Raw genomic sequence first — 20,865 nt, 5'->3', positions numbered from 1 at the left:
CTCAAAAAAAAAAAAAAAAAGTCAAGTTTGGTGGTGCACACCTGTAGTCCCAGCTACTCTGGAGGCTGAAATGGGAGGATCACTTGAGCCCAGGAGTTTGAGGCTGCAGTGAGCTATTATTGCACTACTGCATTCCAGCCTGGGTGACATATCAAGACCTGTTTGGGAGAAAAAAAAAAAAGAAAATGCAGACAGAATGTGGGACTGGGCACCAACAACATCTCTACAAGAGGTGAACAAGACGGTCCTGGTCTTTGCCCTCACGCAGCACACGGACCAGGGTGGTAGACCAGAGTGTGCCCTCAGTGTTATTTCCACTAATAATGACATTTCCTCCTCTGTCCTTCGCAGAACCAAATCTGTTTCTTCCATGTCTGAGTTTGAAAGTTTGCTCGACTGTTCCCCTTACCTTGCTGGCGGAGATGCCCGGGGCAAGAAGCTGCCTAACAACCCTGCCTTTGGCTTTGTGAGTTCCGAGCCAGGGGATCCAGAGAAAGACACCAAGGAGAAGCCTGGGCTCTCGTCGAGGGACTGCAACCACCTGGGTGCCCTGGCCTGCCAGGACCCCCCAGGGAGGCAGATGCAGCGCAGCTACACGGCTCCTGACAAGACGGGCATCCGAGTCTACTATAGTCCCCCGGTGGCCCGGCGCCTGGGAGTCCCTGTGGTTCATGACAAAGAGGGCAAGATCATTATCGAGCCCGGCTTCCTCTTCACCACAGCCAAGCCCAAAGAGTCGGCCGAGGCTGATGGGCTGGCTGAGAGCTCCTATGGTCGGTGGCTCTGCAACTTCTCACGGCAGCGCCTGGACGGAGGCTCAGCGGGCAGCCCCTCGGCGGCCGGGCCTGGCTTCCCAGCGGCCCTGCATGACTTTGAGATGTCAGGCAACATGAGTGATGACATGAAGGAGATCACCAACTGTGTGCGCCAGGCCATGCGCTCCGGCTCACTGGAGAGGAAAGTGAAGAGCACATCCAGCCAGACGGTGGGCCTGGCCAGTGTGGGCACACAGACCATCCGCACGGTCAGCGTGGGCCTGCAGACCGACCCACCCCGCAGCAGCCTCCATGGCAAGGCCTGGTCACCCCGCAGCTCTTCGCTCGTGTCTGTGCGCAGCAAGCAGATCTCCTCCTCCCTGGACAAGGTCCATTCGCGCATCGAGCGGCCCTGCTGCTCCCCCAAGTATGGCTCACCAAAGCTCCAGAGGCGGTCCGTGTCCAAGCTGGACAGCAGCAAGGACCGCAGCCTGTGGAACCTGCACCAGGGCAAGCAGAACGGCTCGGCCTGGGCCCGCTCCACCACCACACGGGACAGCCCTGTATTGAGAAACATCAACGATGGACTCTCCAGCCTCTTCAGTGTGGTGGAGCACTCAGGGAGCACGGAGTCTGTCTGGAAACTGGGCATGTCTGAGACGCGGGCCAAGCCCGAGCCTCCCAAGTACGGCATTGTGCAGGAATTCTTCCGTAATGTGTGTGGCCGGGCACCGAGCCCCACCTCATCAGCAGGAGAGGAGGGCACCAAGAAGCCAGAGCCCCTCTCCCCGGCCAGCTACCATCAGCCAGAGGGTGTGGCCAGGATCCTGAACAAGAAGGCAGCCAAGTTGGGCAGCAGTGAGGAGGTCAGACTCACCATGCTCCCCCAGGTGGGGAAGGATGGTGTCCTCCGGGACGGAGATGGAGCCGTGGTCCTTCCCAATGAGGTAGGTGGGTGGGATCTGTCCTTTCTCTTAGTAGGTGGAGTTAGTATATAAGGTCCAAGCTCTTTTGGTTTTTAAGTTCAGAGATATGGGCCGAGGTGGGTGGATCGCCTGAGATCAGGAGTTCAAGACCAGTCTGGCCAACATGGTGAAACCCCATCTCTACTAAAAATACAAAAATTGGCCAGGCGTGGTGGCATGCACCTGTTGTCCCAGCTGCTCTGGAGGCTGAGGCAGGAGAATCACTTGAACCCAGTAGGCGGAAGTTGCAGTGAGCTGAAATTGTGCTATTGCACTCCAGCCTGGGTGACAGACTGAGACTCCGTCTCACCAAAAAAAAAAAAATTATCTATCTATCTATCTATCTATCTATCTATCTATCTATCTATCTATCTATGTGTATATATATCTATATATGTAAAATAAAAATTCAGGGATATGGCCATGTGTCCCAGGAAGTTCTTATGCTGGTCTAGGATAGAGTTGGAAGGTCCCAGACCTGGAACAACACAGACCTGATGGTCACATGGTCTGAATTCCAAGAGACTAGTGAGCATGGCTTAACTAGCAGCTTTTGCTCCACCCACCAGAGACTGCCAGCATCCCCTCCAGGGAAGGGGCCTTACTGCTCTCCTGCCACCCAGTGGTGTGCTAGAGCCAGCTTGTTTGGCTTGCGGGAGCCAATTGTCAGCATCTCTGTGGGTTTTTTTTTTTTTTATTGTTTTTGTTTTTGTTTTGAGAGAAGTCCCGTTCTTGTCCCCCAGGCTTGAGTGCAATGACTCAATCTTGGCTCACTGTAACCTCCGCCTCCTGGGTTCAAACAATTCTGTCTCTGCCTCCCAAGTAGCTGGGATTAAGGCACCTGCCACCATGCCCGGCTAATTTTTGTATTTTTTAGTAGAGACGGGGTTTCACATGTTGGCCAGGCTGGTCTCGAACTCCCAACCTCAAGTGATCTGCCCACCTTGGCCTCCCAAAGTGTTAGGATTACAGGCGTGAGCCACCGCGCCTGGCCACATCTCTGTGTTTAACATCACCTTGGTACCTTGAGATTGGCCACAGTGGGAGGATTTACAGCATAAAAATTGGTAAACACTACAAATCGGGGCTCCTCCTATCACTCCTGGAAAACTAATTGTTAAACATTAGCGGGCATACCACTTCTCCACCCCATCAAGACTTCACACCTAAGTGCTCACATTCCTCTGAGAATCTTTTGCTGCACACCCCACTCCTGCTATCAGTTTCTTATAAGTTAATTAGTAAACCTTATTTGAATGTTAGTGAGCATTATTTGAATGTTAGAATGCACATAAGTTAACTTTGCAGAAAGGAAAGGAAATGTATTTGAAGGATGGCATGTTTTATAAAACCCAAGAGTAGGAACCTGACAACCTCAGCAGCTTCTCCCTGTCTTCCTCTCCTCTCTTTAAGCTTCACCCTCTCTGATATCATATTCCTCCTTTTTCTCTGTTTCTCTCTCTGTTGCATTTGCACAAGGACTGGGTGGGCTGTCCCAGCTCTGACTTTACAACATCTTCCAGTTCAAGCCCCTAGGAGACACTGACACAAATCCCTGTCTCCCAATTCCACATTTCTGAAAGAAGGAAACTCTGATTGGTGCAGCTAGAGGCGAGTGTACCCCTTGGTCCAGTCTATGGCTGGGAGTGGTACCATGTGGTCTGCTGTGGGGCACAGAGACATGAGAAGGGCTGTGTGTGGAATGGGCTGTGATAGACTCAAACATTCTACTTTTCTATTATTGTACGTTTAGGTGGTTTCTAGTTTGTCCCTATTGCAAATAATGCTGTGGTGAACATCTTGGTGCAAAATCATTTTTTTACATTTCAGACTATTTCCTTAGGTATAAGTTGCAGAAATGAGATTAAAGGATAATAGAATATAAATGTGGCCGGGCGCGGTGGCTCATGCCTGTAATCCCAGCACTTTGGGAGGCCGAGGCAGGTGGATCACAAGGTCAGGAGTTTGAGATCAGCCTGGCCAATATGGTGAAACCCCGTCTGTACTAAAAATACAAAAATTAGCCGGGCATAGTGGTGGTCACCTGTAGTCCTAGCTACTCAGGAGGCTGAGGCAGGAGAATCGCTTGAACCCAGGAGGCGGAGGCTGCAGTGAGCTGAGATGGCACCACTGCACTCCAGCCTGGGTGACAGAGTGAGACTCCATCTCCACAAAAAAAAATATATAAATGTTTTAAAGTTATTTGATAAATACTGCCAAATTGTTTTTCAAAAGTGTGCCATATCTACAGCTTCCAGCAGTGTGTGGCGAGTGCGTTACTTTTCTATACTCTCACTCAGCTGGCTGACATTTAAAAACATCTTTTAAATATTTATTCCTTTTTTGGCCAGGTGCAATGGCTCATGTCTCTAATCCCAGCACTTTGGGAGACTGAGGTGGGCAGATCACTTGAGCTAGGAGTTCAAGACCAGTCTGAGCAACATGGTGAGAGCTCATCTCTACATTAAAAAAAAAAAAAAAAGAGGCCAGGCACAGTGGCTTACGCCTGTAATCCTAGCACTTTGGGAGGCCGAGGCAGGTGGATTGCCTGAGCTCAGGAATTTAAGACCAGCCTGGGCAACACAGTGAAACCCCATCTCTACTAAAAAATACAAAAAATTAGCCAGGCGTGGCAGCATGCGCCTATAGTCCCAGCTACTCGGGAGGCCGAGGCAGGAGAATTGCTTGAAGCCGGGAGGTGGAGGTTGCAACAAGCTGAGACCACGCCACTGCACTCTAGCCTGGGCAACAGAGCAAGACTCCATCTTTAAAAAAAAAAAAAAAAAAAAAAAAAAGGGCCAGGCGTGGTGGCTCACACCTGTAATCCCAGCACTTTGGGAGGCCGAGAGAGGTGGATTGCTTGAGGCTAGGAGTTTGAGACCAGCCTGGCCAACGTAGCAAAACCCTGTCTCTACTTAAAAAATACAAAAATTGGCTGGGCGCAGTGGCTCACGCCTGTAATCCCAGCACTTTGGGAGGCTGAGGTGGGTGGATCATGAGGTCAGGAGATCGAGACCATCCTGGCTAACACGGTGAAACCCCGTCTCTACTAAAAATACAAAAAATTAGCCAGGCGTGGTGGCAGGCGCCTGTAGTCCCAGCTACTTGGGAAGCTGAGGCAGGAGAATGGCATGAACCCGGGAGGCGGAGCTTGCAGTGAGCCGAGATCGTGCCACTGCACTCCAGCCTGGGTGACAGAGCGAGACTCCATCTCAAAAAAAAAAAAAAAAAAAAAAAATACAAAAATTAGCTGGGCATGGTGGCACATGCTTACAGTTCCAGCCACTTGGGTGATTGAGGCATGAGAATTGCTGGAACCCAGGAGGCAGTGAGCCAATATCGCACCACTGCACTCCAGCCTGAGCAACAGAGTGAGACTCTGTCTCAAAAATAAATAAATAATAAAGTCTCAAGGCAGGAAAAAAGCAGGTGTCTCAGTCTGAAGGCTGTCAGGCAGGAAGAATTCTCTTACTTGAGGGAGAGTAAGCCCTCTTGTTCTGTTCAAGCCTTTAACTGACTGGATGGGGTCCATGTTAGGGAGAATTCGCTTTTTTTTTTTTTTTTGAGATGGAGCCTCACTCTGTCACCCAGGTTGGAATGCAGTGGTGTGATCTCGGCTCACTGCAACCTCTGCCTCCCAGGCTCAAGCGATTCTTGTACCTCAGCTTCCCAACCAAGTAGCTGGGATTACAGGCACATGCCACCACGCCCGGCTACTTTTTTATTTTTAGTAGAGATAGGGTTTCACCATGTTGGCCAGGCTGGTCTCGAACTCCTGATCTCAAGTGATCCGCCTGCCTCAGTCTCCCAAAGTGGTGGGATAACAGACGTGAGCCACTGCGCCTGGCTGAGAATTTACATGTTAATCTCATCTCAAAGCACTCTGACAGAAATACCCAGAACAATGTTTTACGTAATATCTCGGCACCTGTGGCCCAGTCATATTGAATATAAAATTAACCATCACTTCCATATAACCAGCACCACATCAAGAAACAACAGCACAAAGCTGGCTGGATTTTGAATGTTGATTTTAAAGTTGATCCAAATATTGTTCAGTATGTAAAATGTGCGTGCTACCCATTGACCCAGTAGTTCTTCTTTTACGAAGGTAGCCTATGGAAATATTCACAGAGATGGATAAAGAAAAATAAAAAGAGGCTGGGCGCAGTGGCTCACCCAATCACCTGAGGTCGGGAGTTTGAGACCAGCCTGACCAATGCCGAGAAACCCCATCTCTACTAAAAATACAAAATTAGCCGGGCGTGGTGGCACATGCCTGTAATCCCAGCTACTCGGGAGGCTGAGGCAGGAGAATCGCTCGAACCCGGGAGGCAGAGGTTGCTGTGAGCTGAGATCGCATCATTGCACTCCAGCCTGGGCAACAAGAGCTAAACTCCGTCTCAAAAAAAAAGAAAAGAAAAAGAAAAAAAGAGAGGGGAGGAAATCAAAGCTCAAGAGAGGTTAAGTAAATCTCCCAAGGTCACACAGCTAGTAATTGGCAAAGCTGGGATTTAACCAAGCAGTTTGGCTCTATCACAGCACTTTTATTTTATTTATTTATTTATTTATTTATTTTTGAGATGGAGTCCCGCTCTGTTGCCTAGGCCGGAGTGCAGTGGCACGATCTCGGCTCACTGCAAGCTCCGCCTCCCAGGTTCACGCCATTCTCCTGCCTCAGCCTCCCAAGTAGCTGGGACTACAGGCACCTGCCACCACGCCCGGCTAATTTTTTGTATTTTTAGTAGAGACGGGGTTTCAGATGGTCTCGATCTCCTGACCTCGTGATCCACCCGCCTTGGCCTCCCAAAGTGCTGGGATTACAGGCATGAGCCACCACGCCCGGGCCATTTTATTTATTTTTTAAAGAGATGGGTTCTTGCTCTATTGCTCAAGCCAGAGCCCAGTGACACAATCATAGCTCACTGCTGCCTTGACCTCCTGGGCTCAAAGGATCCTCCTGTCTCAGCCTCCCACATGGCCCAGCCCAGCAGCACTTTTTTTTTTTTTTTTTTTTTGAGATGGAGTCTCACTCCGTCCCCCAGGCTGGAGTGCAGTGATGTGATCTCGGCTCACTGCAATCTCCGCCTCCTGAGTTCAAGCCGTTCTGCTGCTTCGGTCTCCCAAGTAGCTGGGACTGCAGGAACGTGCCACCATGCCCGGGTAATTTTTGTATTTTGAGTAGAGATGGGGTTTCACCATGTTGGCCAGCCTGGTCTTGAACTCCTGACCTCAGGTGATCCACCTGCCATAGCCTCCCAAAGTGCTGGCATTACAGGTGTGAGCCACCATGGCCAGCTGTCCAGCAGCACTTTTTTTTTTTTTTTTTTCCAGATGGAGTCTTGCTCTTTCACCCAGGCTGGAGTGCAGTGGCACAATCTCAGCTCACTGCAACCTCCGCACCCTGGGTTTAAGCGATTCTCCTGCCCTAGCCTCCCGAGTAGCTGGGACTACAGGTGCATGCCACCATGCCCAGCTAATTTTTGTATTTTTAGTAGAGATGGGGTTTCACCATGTTGGCCAGGATGGTCTCGATCTCCTGACCTCGTGATCCACCCGCCTCAGCCTCCCAAAGTGCTAGGATTACAGGCATGAGCCACCGTGCCTGGCAGCAGTACTTTTGATCATTATTTCTGTTTATTGGTAATAGTAAAAAATTAGAAACTACCCAGATGTACATAAAAAGTGAATTGGGGCCAGGCACAGTGGCTCACACCTGCAATCCCACCACTTTGGAAGGCCAAGGCGGGCAGACCACTAGAGGTCAGGAGTTTGAGACCAGCCTGACCAACATGCTAAAATTCCCTCTCTACTAAAAATACAAAAATTAGCTAGGCATGGTGGCACACGCTTGTAATCTTAGCTACTTGGGAGGCTGAGGCACAAGAATCACTTGAATCCGTGAGGTGGAGGTTGTAGTGAGTCAAGATCGTACCACTGCACTCCAGCCTGGGGAACAGAGCAAGATTCTGTCTAAAAAATAAAAAAATAAAAAAAGCTAATTGGGTATATAAATCAGTTATTTCTATCTAGTGAAATGGTACAGAGACACTAAAAAAGAAGGCAATCAGCCAGGCATGGTGGCTCATGCCTTTGGGAGGCATGAGCACCCAAAGGTGCTAATTCCAGCAGTTTGGGAGGCTGAGGCAGGAGGATCGCTTGAGCCCAGGAGTTCAAGACCAGCCTGAGCAACATAGTGAGACCCTGTCTCAAACGAAAAAAAAGGATAAAAAGGAAGGAGATCTAGACATACCTAGTGACAGAAAAGTGTTCGTGTTTTACAGTTGCAAAATAAGCTGTCATTTTGGTAAATGTATGTTAAGAATCTCTTTGGTGTGCAGGACCATGGACAGTGTCCACTGTCCTCTCTGTATAGCCTAGAATATATTACAATGAACTTCCATTACTGCTCTAATGGGAGAAGAACAACAGAAAGAAAAAATTGGTCCAGTGAGGAGCTTCAGCCCCTGGGAACTGGTTTATGGCCGAGTCTCAGTTCCTTGCCTGGCATACCACACAGCTCATGGTGGTCCATGTCTCCTGGCTCCTCTTGACTTCCTGCCTCCCTGCCTCCCTCTTCCTAGGACGCTGTTTGTGACTGTAGTACCCAGTCTCTCACCTCCTGCTTCGCCCGATCGTCCCGCTCTGCCATCCGCCACTCTCCTTCCAAGTGCAGGCTGCATCCTTCAGAGTCCAGCTGGGGTGGGGAGGAGAGGGCACTTCCCCCCAGCGAGTGACAGAGCAGCCAAGCTCCCCGCCTCAACCAGCCCAGCCCCTGGATAGCAGAAGGGAACCAGCAGAGACGAGACGAGGTGAGGCGAGGGGCTGTGTCCTCAGCATTGCCTGGCCCTGGAGGGACAGCAGTGATGCCACTGCCAGAATGCAGCTTTCACATCAAGGTAAAGCCGGGTCTCCTGCTGGCCCCTGGGTGGTGAGCTTCGACTTCCCAGGGGAAGGCAGTGAGTGGGAGAGAGACCAAACCTGGGCTTCCCAAGCATCCACTGAGAGATCTGTCAAGAGCCGATCCCTGGGTCCTAAGAGAGAGCCTTGCCTGGTTCTGCCCATGCCACCCTCTTGGAAAGCCCAAGAAGGATACATGTCTGGCCATGCCTTTGGGGAAAAGGAGTCAGAGAGATGTTTCCTGCTGACCATCCACCCCTTCATTTGGGAGGAGACACTGCTGAGAAGAACAGGCTTTGCTCTAGGGCTCCATGTTTGGTTCCTGGTGGAGCCCTGTTGGGCATCATCACCATCACCTCCTTCTCTCCACCACCTCCTCCTCCCAGCCCCACTGCTCTAGATTGCTGGGACACTAGGGAGTATGATAGGGCAGTAGCCAGGGCCATTGCTTAGTGTCCTGGAGCCCTGGATCTCCCTGCCCATAGCCTGGATGCAGCAAGAGCTGGGAGGCGAAGTGGAAACATGCAGGGCTCAGGGTTGGGGAGTGATTGCAATTGCCTTCCTTGCCAAAGTGACTTGGGGCCCCAACGTTCCCAGCAGACCCCTTGAGGACAGAAATAGGTAGAGTCAGTCTCAAGACCTGGTGCATAGATAAATGCCTAAATACACTGCCTTGATCTCAAGTGATCTCAGAGGCCTCTTTCCCTGGCACCCTGAGAGGAAGCAGGCACTACATCTCCACTGTGTTTACATCCTGCAGCTGGTTGGGGGGCAAAGATATTCCCAGTAAGAGATTCTTGGTTGGCCAGGTCAGGCCCAGGAGAACACCAAGAGGCCAGAGCCCAGGACACAGCAGTAGACTGGGGCCTGGAAACACATATCTTGCCTAGATTGTTTATTTGAATTTTTCCTACTATAAATATTTAAGGTGGTTTACTTTATTTTAATAATTTAATTTATCCCAAAGTCCCTAAGGTAATTTATTGGAGGTTGAAACATGCATTCTTGCCACTGGGACAACATGGGGCTTCTAACAGCATGGACAGGCATGGGGTCCCCTGGGTGGACGAGGCAGCTTGGCAGCCAGGTTTGGAGACCTGGTCTCCTGGTCAGCTTTGGAGGGCCGCTCAACAGAGCTGGAGCCCTGCACCCTAACACTGCTAGCCATGTGGCCTCAGAACACTACTTATTACTCAATGCCTGGTACTTGGCCAGCCCCAGCGGTCAGTCTATAAATACTCACTGACAAGGTGGAGGGCTGGACGGCCATCACCACTCCCCAGACGTTCTCCATTGCCTGTCTCATTTCCCTCCCTCCCTCTGACACCTTTCTTCATGAGTCGAACGTGGATTACTAAAGCTCTATTAAGAGTGTGGAGATGCCTCCACGTTTCCCAAATGAGAACTCATAGGAAAACAGGACTGAACTTTGAGAATGTTGTTTATCGCAGCTTTGCACATAAACCTGAGTGTCTCCCAGCCTGCCTCGGTTCTCACCAGCCTGCCAGCCTTTTCACCAGCCTCTCTCCTTAGCCTTATGGCCTTTCACGGCTCTTCTCCCTGCCCCAGCTCTGCTGCCCGCCCTTCCTCACGTCCCCTGTGAGCTGCCTGAGCCATTGGTTGGATTTCGACGTGGCTCATTGCAGCATGTGGGGCAGCGCCTCCCATGGCCTCGCCTTGGTGCCGGTGAACCCCTTTTGGTTGCACACATGCTCCCCACACACACATAGACATCAGCCTTCCTGTAACTGACTGGGGACCCAGAGTGGAAACACCAGGATGGATCAGCTTGTCTGCAGAATTGCCCATCAGGAAGACCAAAAACCAGTAGCTTTGCTGATTTGCCCCCAGGACTCTGGAGGCGCCCCTGCACTCCCACCTCCCATCTGCCAGTTCCCAGACCCACCCATTCGGGATCACCTGGACCAGTTACCCCAAGTCCTGCATCTCCCTTCCCTGCAGGCTGAACACCAGGGTCATGCCAGTCCCGCCAGCCGCCTCCATGCCCCAGTGACTGGTGTGGGCAGAGCAGGCAGCCAGTGGAGCTGTGGGCCAGTTCCGCTCTTGGATGCTGCTGCTCTCACCCATGAGGTCAGGGGGGCCCTCCAAGGTTATCTCCAGGTGAGGGGATTCACATCAGGCCACAAGCCACCAGAGGCCTTCTGCCACCTCCCAGAGCGACAGAGAGCCAGGGAGGCTGCGTACTCAGCCTCGGGGAGAAATCCCCGTGGGACCTGAGCCCCAAGACCTACGGACCACTCAGCCTTACCATCGTACTGTCCAGGATTGTCCTTGCCATCTTTGTTGTCTCAGCCAGACCTTGGTTTTCAGTAAAGCCCCAGTTTCTACTTCCTGCATGCCACTGTGCAAGGCCACTCATCACTGTTCCTGCAGAAGCCTCCGGACGTGGGGCTGGATGGGGTTGAAAATGTTACATGTAAATATTGGTTTGGTTCGGTTTTTAGCATTTTACTTGGTAACTGGTTGTTTTCTTTTTTGGGGTGGGGGGATTGGTTTGTAAAAATTCTCTACTCTTTTGGAATGTGATTTCTAAGTTTGTTTGTTTCTTCAAATGCCTTTTAAGTCTTGGTAACATTCCCAAAGCAGAAAACTGCCTGACCCACAGTGGGGATTCCCTGGAGAATTGGGGTCCCAAGAAGGAATGCTGCCCTTCTCGAACCCTTTCTCCCCCTTCCTCCTGCCTCTCTGCCTTTTACTGCTATTCCCTTCTTCTCCTCCTTTATCCTTCTTTCTGTTTTCCCCATCTCCACTCTCTCTTCAACCAAAGTCCCAAGGAACCCTCGGGTCTCAATCCCCCATAGACCACTTGGCTTGGGTCCATGGGGTTGGCATCAGTTGGTTGGCGGAAATGGGGGACCAGTTGGCATGATGGCCCTAAACTGGGAAACCTCATGTTTCTTATGTCTCACCTCTTTCCAGAGCCAAATCAGCCCCTTTTGGAATGATGACTTCATTGGAATGCAAATCAAGTCATTTTGGTGCATCAGTGGCTCTTAGGCCTGCACACACGAGACATCAGAATCCAACCCTCTGACCCTGTGCCAGCCCTTTCCCCCAGTTTATTTCCCACCAAAGGCTGACCTCTAAGAGGTCTTGCTTTCTATGAACTCAAGATGGGTCCCACCTCTAGGTGTCCCCAGGTGCACTCTTCTACCAGTTGGCTTCCGATGTGACAAGGCCAAGGGCCCAAAGACTTGACCCTCTTACACCCTGTGCTGACATGGTTCCATCATGTCCACCCGCATGCACTTTTATGGTTTCATCACCCAGCCTCTTCTCCTCTGGCCCACCCAGCGTCCAGGCTCTTTCTCCCTCTCCCCTCCTATCTAGAATGTCCCCTGCTTCTAGCCTCACCAGACCCCCCAAGTTCCCACTACTTCTTCCATAATAATAGTAATAACAATGGTTATCATCATCCCCTGCACATCCCGCCTAAAGCACTTTACTATATAGAAAACGTTTCCCCTGGCCGGGCATGGTGGCTCACGCCTGAAATCCCAGCTCTTTGGGAGGCTGAGGCGAGCGGATCAGTTGAGGCCAGGAGTTCAACGCCAGCCTGGCCAACGTGGTGAATCCCTGTCTGTACTAAAAGTACAAAAAATTAGCTGAGCATGGTGGTGCGTGCCTGTAATCCCAGCTACTCAGGAGGCTGAGGCGGGAGAATCGCTTGAGCCCAGGAGGCGGAGGTTGCAGGAGCAGAGATTGCGCCACTGCACTCCAGCCTGGATGACAGAGTGAGACCCAATCTCAAAAAAGAAATCGTTTCCCACCCCACATCTCCTTCAGACCTCTCAGGGACAACTCTGGGAGGCAGCCTTGGCAGGACATGGGTTAGTGCGCCCATTTTGCTGTGAGGAAACTGAGGTACAGGTCTCATCCCAGAGCATGAGAAGTCACTGAGTTTAGATGAGAACTTGGGTCCAACTCTGTCCTGTTTGCTGTGCAAATCCGCTGCCCTGCTGGGGGCTTTTGGTGGGTCCAGAATACCCAGAATATGCTGCTGGCCAACCCAGGCATAAAACAAGTCCATTCTAGATCACTGAGCCTGTGTATTCCAGAGGGTGATCTGAGGTCCCCATTCAGCAGAATTCTCTGAGGGCATGTTCAGAATGTAGATTCCTGGGCCCCACCTTGAATCTGCATGTTTAACAAACTCTCCTGGGGTTGAGGGGTGGGTGCAGTGGTCACACCTGTAATCCCAGCACTTTGGGAGGCTGAGGCGGGTGGATCACTTGAGCTCAGGAGTTCGAGCCTGGCCAATATGGTGAAACCCTGTCTCTACTAAAAATGCAAAAATTAGCCAGGTGTGGTGGCACATGCCTGTAATCCCAGCTACTTGGGAGGCTGAGGCAGGAGAATCACTTGAACCCGGAGGGGAGCAGAGGTTGCAGTGAGCCGAGATTGTGCCATTGCGCTCTAGCCTGGGCAACGGAATGAGACTTGTCTCAAAAAAAATAAAAAATAAAACCAGCCCTCCCAGGGGGATCTTAGGCACTATTGGCCACACCATTGGTGTTCGTGGCCCTGATTATTAGGCTATCTTTCTTTTTTTAAGTCTTTTTAGATTTATTTTTTATTTTATTTATTTATTTATTTATTATTTATTATTATTATTTTTAGAGACAGGGGGTCTCCCTATGTTGCCCAGGCTGGTTTCAAACTCCTGGGCTCAAGTGATCTGCCCTCCTCAGCCTCCCAAAGTGCTGGGCTTACAGGCAGGCATCAGCCACCGTGCCAGGTCATCTTCCTTTTTCTTTTTCTTTCTTTTTTTTTTTTTTTTGGAGACAGAGTCTTGCTCTGTCATTCAGGCTGGAGTACAGTGGCGCCATTTCAGCTCACCGCAGCCTCCACCTCCCAGGTTCAAGCAGTTCTCCTGCCTCAACCTCCCGAGTAACTGGGATTACAGGTGTGTGCCACCACACCCAACTAATTTTTTTATTTTTAGTAGAGACGGGGTTTCACCATGTTGGCCAGGCTGGTCTTGAACTCCTGACCTCAGGTGATCCACCCACCTCGGCCTCCCAAAGTACTGGGATTATAGGCGTGAGCCACGGCATCCAGCCTCATCTTTCTTTTAACCAATAAACATGATGCTGTATCTTAAAAAGAGCACTGAGCAGGGACTTAAGGGATCGAGTCCTCAACCAAACTGATTTAATTACTCAGGATTTTCAAAAAGCATCAGAGGCTATTTACAATCTTAATCATAGGGGTTCAGTAAAATAAAAATAAGAAGTAAAAAAGCAAGAGAAATTATTCTGTAAATCTAACTGGTGTAATTCCCATAATCATGCAATTAAGTTTTACTCTTGAGTTTCCTGACAGCCATGGTAAAAAGAGAAACACATCAGGATTTATAATTTTTATCATCCAATTATGGGAAGCAAGCATGTTGGCCCCAGGAGACGAACTCTTCTACTAATTTATAGCATGTATCCTTTCATCAAGGGCCACTGAGCCAGTTGGTGAGTCAACGGGTGAACCTAAGATGCAAGGATGTTTTCCAGGTGACTATTTAAAAAAATAAATAATCCACCAACGTGATTGACCTTGGCGAGATCATGTTTCTAGTCTATACCTCAGTTTCCCCATCTGTAAAGTGAGGATAATGTCCCACCCCATGTAACTGTGGTGAGGACCAACTGCAACACTGTGCCTGCGAGTCTCCTTGGAAAAGTGTAAGGTTCTACACAAATGGAAAGTGATCTGATCACACTCAGTGTCCCCAGCCCAGCCTTTCAGTGCCCTGGCCCTGGGGTGGGGGACAATACTCTCCTCACCCCCTTCACTAGTCTTCATGAATAGCAAGGAGGCCATAACATAATTTGGTCTAAACCCCTTCCTTTTTAAAAGAATGATGGCAAAATGTGCATAACATTAAATTTACCATTTTAAAGATTTCTAAGTGGCTCGAAGTACATTTGCAATGTGTAACTGCCACCTCCAGAACTTTTTCATCATCCTAAACTGAAACTCTGTACCCACTAAACAGTAACTCCCCACTCCCCCTGCCCCCAGTCCCTGGTAACCTCTATTCTACTTTTTTTTTTTCTCTGTGGATTGGCCTATTCTAGGTATCTCTTTTAAGTAGAATCATATAGTATTTGTCCTTTTGTGTCCAGCCCCCTCATTTTTTGAGATGAGGAATCAGGCCCAGAGAAGGCAGTGGCTCACCCAAGGTCACACCGCAAACCAGAGGCAGAGCCAAGACCAGAACCCAGGTTTCCTGACTCCCAACAGGTCTTGCATCCCCAGTAGTGAATGAGACACTGCTTTGACTTTCTGTAATCTTGGTTTAGCCCCTTCCTCTCTCTGGGCTCAGTCTGCTTCCCACCACTCACCCATTCTTTCTTTATCATCTCCCTCCAAAGCCTCTTGTCCTCCTGCCTCCTCTTCTCCTTGGCTGGTTCCTGCCAGCAAATGGAGTGGCCCTCGTCCACACCAGGTTTTCCTCTTCTGGGTCCGGAGCTCACTATAGTATTCAGCCCTCAGTCCTCCCAGGATGTTCTTCCCAGCACTGCTGCCTCCTGCGGATTTTCCTGTAACCTCAGTAACTGGCTTCTCGTCCCCCTGCCTCCTACCAGGGAAGCCTTCCTGTCCGCGTCTGTGGTTTCCCAACTCTGATATTTGCTCTCAAATGTGGTGGTGTCCTGTTTCTGTGTTTATTTATTTTGTGTTTTCTCACACCAAAAAAAAAAGCCTCTTCCTCCAATGCATCAGGAGGCACCAGCCCTGCCAGCCCTTCTCACTGGGCTCACCCTGCCCCAGCAACCCCCCAGTGCCGCCCTTAAGCCACACTGTCTTCTCTGTAAGCAGCCTGCCAGCAGCAGCCCCAGCACTTTGCAATGGGCGTGTGTGTGGTGGTGGTGCGGGGGGCTTGGATCCCTCCTTTTTCCTCCTGTGCCCTGCCCAGGCCCAGATGGCTTTGACTGTAAAGCAGGTGCTGCCTGACAGGTTCTTCTCTCCCTGTCTCTGGTCATTGATCCATCTCTTTGTCCATTCAGTATCCAACCATCCTCTCCATTCTCCTCTGGACCTCACCACTCTCAGAGCTGCTTGTCCTGGCAGAATCTACAGTTCACCCCAACTCTATGCCTTACCCCTCCCAACCCAACAGCATTTGCAGTTTGCAAAATACACAGACCCAAGTCCTGAGGGGACTGAGGACATGATGCTGGGCCCAAGTCTCCTGCTCAGGGCTTCTCTCCACTGCCAGTCCTGCCACTCCTTCCTCACCCTCCTTGGAGCCTCCTCTACTGCTTGTCTATCCCAACGGCCCTGCTCCCCTCCCTTCCTGCCCTTCACCAGCTTTCTGGACACCATGCCCTGAGGAAGGGACCTTTGGTTTTCTCTAAACATCTTTGAAGGGCCGAGGCAGTCAGGGCTGGCTGCCTTGTCACTCTTTATTTGGAAGCCACTCAAACCATTCCCAAGAAGAGGGACCTCAGCTGGCAATCTGGAAACCTGGCCCAGGTCTGGGCAGATGTCTTCACTTCTCCTACCTTCCCAGTCTTGTGATCCTGTGATGAGCACCAGGATGGCCCTGTGGGCCCTAGAGCACACCTCATGCTGTAGGGTCCTGCAGCCCCATCCTTTCTCCACTGGGCCCTGGTATCCTGGCTCCTCTCTCAGCTCTGCCACTGATCTCTGTGCCTTAGTTTACTTCTCTGCACGGGGGACTCACCCCAAGACCATTTCCAGCAGCTTCCCAGGTGATGTGGTGCCCCAAGGCTGGGCTTTGCCAGCTGTGGCCCAGCTCCTTAGTGCTGCCCAGGAGACACCAGGCTGCTCAGAATGAGGTGACTGCGGGCACCATTCTCAGCCAGTGGTTCTTGTATTGCATTCCAGCAGCAGGAATATCACCTGGGAACTTGATAGAAGTGCAAATTAGCAGCCCCACCCAAGACCCACTGAATTAGAGCTTGTGGAGTGGGGCCCTACAAGCTGGGGTTTTAAGGAGCCCTCCAAATGATTCTGATGCATAAGAATATGCCAACTGCTGATCTGGGCTAGCCATTAGTAGAGCCTGGGGAGGGACTGGGACTGGCTAGGCCAAGAACAGGTGGAAAACACCAGCCTTATCTGGACTCCTGAGATTGGGAACCACCACCAACAAAAACCAACCCTATAGTCGCTCCTCTTGGAAGAGGAAGAGAAGTTGAAGGGCCTGGAGAAAGCACACATTGTTTGTTTCCCTGCTTCTGCTCACCTCTCTCACTTGTCTTGGTTTTACAAAAGGCTGTGTGGATGGTGCCAGCCAGGGAGGGGGTGGGAGTCCTGGGGAGGCAGGAGGCAGAAGACCCTGACTTTCTCCCTTGGGAACCTCACCATAGGCCAGATAGCCCCTCTTCAAACTGAAAGATACCTTAACTCCACAAAGAAAGCATCCTAAATCCCCAGTTCCTCCTCCTCCCAACCCCAGGGATACCTTGTAGACAGTGCCAAAAAACAGCTCCAACCCCCAGCAGCTGGGAAGAGAGCCAGAAGCTGCCCTTCCTCCTCATCCTGGCCCCTCCCCAGCCCCCGCCAATACTGTGAACCCCCTTCCCACTCAGCCTGGTTTCCTGGTGAGGGTCCTGCAGTCATGGGCCCTGGGGGACCCCCAGGGCAAGGCCCATGGGAGGGAAGGGACCAAGGGCATCCTTGGGCCAACTGTCCACCTCTCTTGTCCACTATTCTCTCCTTTCCACTTCTGTCTTCAAAAGGCTCCTTCCTAGGATGGATCGGGTGCTAGGACACTGCAGTCCAATCCACCAGCTCTCCCTGCCCCTGTGTCTTATTTCAGACATGAGAATAACTGTACAGTGTAAACTTATAAAGCGTTTTTAATGGTTGTAGATTGGAAATAAAGTATGTCATATGAACAGCTGCTGTGGACTTGGCCTCCTCTCTGATTTTTCTAATGAGGTGGGTGGGGGCCCCAGCAGATCTGAAACCTAACTTTTCCCCACTCCCAGCTGCCTGGGAAGTGGGGAGCCCAGGGAGGCCACAGCCAGCTGGCTGGTTTGGAGTCACTTGGGAGGGGCCACCAGGTGTTCTGGCTGCTGCCTGCTGATACTTCAGCGTCTCCCACACAGTGTGATATGACCACTGAGAAACAAATGCAGTCTTCAAAAAGAAGAAAAATAGAATTGAACTTTTCTACAAAAGACTTTAACAATTTTATGAAAAAAAAAAGACACTTTTAGGTGTGTGTCAATTGTCTATTGAAGTGTAATTAATTATTCTGAAACATTTATTATACCCCACAGATGCTATGGGTCAGGAATTTGGGAGCTGGGCAGTTCTGATTCAAGGTCTCAGGAGGTTGCAGTCAGTTGTCAGTCAGGCTACAGTCATTTGAATGCCTGATGAGCTGGAAGACCCATTTGCAAAGTAGCTACTTATGCCTGGCAAGTCATTGCTGGCTGTTTGCAGGAGGCCTCAGTTCCTCACCATGTGGACCTCTGTAGGCTGTTTGTGTGCCTTCACAACATGGCGTCTGGCTTCCTCCACAGCATGTGATCTATGAGAGAGCAGGGAGGAAGTCACAATGTCTTTTATAGCTAAGCCTTGAAACTCACAGACTAGGCCAGGCGCGGTGGCTCATGCCTGTAATCCCAGCACTTTGGGAGGCCGAGGCGGGCAGATCACCTGAGGTCGGGAGTTGGAGATCAGCCTGACCAACATAGAGAAACCCCATCTCTACTAAAAATACACAGTTAGCTGGGTGTGGTGGTGCATGCCTGTAATCCCAGCTACTCGGGAGGCTGAGGCAGGAGAATCGCTTGAACTCAGGAGGCAGAGGTTGCTGTGAACCAAGATCGTGCCATTGCACTCTAGCCTGGGCAACAAGAGCAAAACTCCGTCTCAAAAAAAAAAAAAAGAAAGCCACAGACTATAATGTCTATAATGTCTGCAATATCTAATTGGTTATATAGACTAGCATTCTTCAGCATGGGAGGGGACTACACGAGGGCATGAACACCAGGAACCAGGGATCATTGGGGGCCATCTTAGAAGCTGGCTGCATGATACTTTCATAGATCTCTTCTATGAGGGGCTAATAACAGCCAGGCATGTGCTAGGTATTGAGGATACAATGGATGGGCCTGGAAGATATGAAATCAAATGTTAATGGCAGGGGGAGCCCAGGGTGCTCAGCCAGCCCAGAGGAAACAAGAAAGGCTTCACAGAGGAAAGGACATCTGAATGACACCTAAGATTGAGATGTTGACCAGATGAAGGCCATGGTGGTGTGTTGTAGGCAGGGGACTGAGGGGAAGTGGTTCCAGGGAGAGGGAATACCATGTGTGAAAGCCTCGTAGAAAGAGAGCAGAGCAGAACTGGGGAACTGAAAGAAGAGGCTGGGTCAGATCACACAGTGCCTTTTTTCTTTTTCCTTTTCTTTTTTCTTTCTTTCTTTTTTTTTTTTTTTTTTTTTTTTGAGATGAAATCTTGCTCTGTTGCCCAGACTGGAGTACAGTGGCATGTTCTCAGCTCACCGCAGCCCTGGCCTCCCAGGTTCAAGTGATTCTCCTGCTTCAGCCTCTCAAGTAACAGGGATTATAGGTGCATACCACCACACCTGGCTAATTTTTGTATTTTTAGTAGAGACAGGGTTTTGCTATGTTGGCCAGGCTGGTCTCAAACTCCTGACCTCAAGTGATCCGCAGGCCTCGGCCTCCCAAACTGCTGGGATTAGAGGCGTGGGCCACCACACCCAGCCTAATGACACAGTGCCTTATAGGGGAAAAAAATGTGTGCCTCCTGTGGACAGGAGGGAGCCATGCAACAATTCAAAGCAGGGAAACGATGTAGAAGATGTATTGGGTCTGTATTCCATGAAATCATTTTCTCATTGTGCCCCAGGATGGCCAGCCCTAGCTGGGAAGGAACACTGAGTTCTCTTCCTGGCACATTGACAGAGAGGAGTTTAAGAGGCGGGCAAGCATAAAAGGAACTGGGTACCTCTCAACCCCAGAAAGTGATATTCAGGGAGCCAAGGGCAAATCTCTGCTTTCAGAATGGCTGCTGCAGCCAGGGCTGGAACCACAGGGTGGAAATTTCAGGAAGGCAGATTTTTGTCTCCCACCAGAAAACTTTTCCAAGGACCACAACTGCTATGGAAGGATGACCACGGTCAGCTCCAGCTGCCTCTCTCCAACCCCTCTTTTGGACTGTGGGCTGCTTATAATTCAATATTTGGAAGTTTCCCTGTGAAAGAAAGGACTGTGCACATCCAAGGGGACATTTTGGTGGCGTCATGCCGGGTGCTGAGGAAGCAGCCCGCTCTCTGGAGCCTCCTAGACCAGCATGGGATAGTGGAGCAGGAACAGATTGGGCTCCTGGGAGCACAGAAAGGACAGTTGGTTTTCAGCCTAAGGCCAGAGAGAATGCTTGGAGAGAAATCAATCATTCCTTAGCTGAGGCTTAAAATTGGAGGATGCGGCCGGGCGCAGTGGCTCATGCCTGTAATCCCAGCTCTTTGGGAGGCCGAAGTGGGTGGATCACTTGAGGTCAGGAGTTCGCGACCAGCCTGGCCAACATTTTTAGTGGCCGTCTCTACTAAAAATACAAAAATTAGCCAGGCGTGGTGGTGGGCGCCTGTAATCCCAGCTACTCGGGAGGCTGAGGCAGGAGAATCGCTTGAACCCGAACCCGGGAGGCGGAGGTTGCCGGGAGCCGAGATCGCGCCACTGCACTCTAGCCTGGGCGACAGAGCGAGACTCCGTCTCAAAATACAAAAAAATTGGAGGATGTCGCTAGGAAAAGCAGGGAAAGCCTTCCCAGGCAGAGGGAACAGCGCCTGGGAATACAGCGCCTCAAAGGGCATCTGATGCCCTGTCCCCGTCCTACCCCTAGGACCAGCCCGACCTGCCGTACCCCCCGACCCCGACTATGGACACTGCGACCACTTGGGGGCGCTGCGACCTCCTCCCGGGTGAAATGAAACCCGAGGGCAGGCCCCCACCCACCAAGCAAGTAAAGCAAGCCGTTTGAGGGAGTGGCCTGGAAATGAGAGAGAAAAAGTCCTAGAGCAGGAGTGGGATAGACTGTGAGGCAAACTGAGCTCAGAGCTCCAGTCCACCCTGGGGAGAGTCACGGTCCACATTTTGGGAGTTAAGGAGATAAAGGGAGTGGGAACCAGAGCCTAGCGACGGGGACAGGGCATCAGATGCCCTTTGAGGCCCTGTATTCCTCCGGCAAGAATCTCTCCGGGCCTCTGTTTCCCCCATCTTAGA

At 50.8% G+C, this 20,865-nt stretch overlaps 1 protein-coding gene across 3 annotated transcripts in view; it reads left to right on the top strand.

The window, feature by feature from the left end:
* MTCL2 (microtubule crosslinking factor 2) overlaps positions 1–17,510 on the top strand; it is an 86,108-nt gene extending 68,598 nt beyond the window's left edge. For 2 of the 3 annotated variants that reach the window (XM_057300853.2, XM_034947126.4), the window contains 2 exons: positions 352–1,702; positions 8,305–17,510. In XM_057300853.2, coding sequence (XP_057156836.1) covers positions 352–1,702; positions 8,305–8,457 — 1,504 coding nt within the window. In that variant the 3' untranslated portion in view covers positions 8,458–17,510. The remainder of the gene's footprint in view (positions 1–351; positions 1,703–8,304) is intronic. The other variant, XR_008622307.2, reaches the window with a different exon arrangement.
* The last annotated feature ends 3,355 nt before the right edge of the window (positions 17,511–20,865 follow it).

The sequence above is a fragment of the Pan paniscus genome, chromosome 21, assembly GCF_029289425.2.
Source record: "Pan paniscus chromosome 21, NHGRI_mPanPan1-v2.0_pri, whole genome shotgun sequence".
NCBI classification, from domain to species: domain Eukaryota; kingdom Metazoa; phylum Chordata; class Mammalia; order Primates; family Hominidae; genus Pan; species Pan paniscus.
Note: the sequence above shows the minus strand (reverse complement) of the source record. Positions and strands in the feature narration are given on the sequence as shown.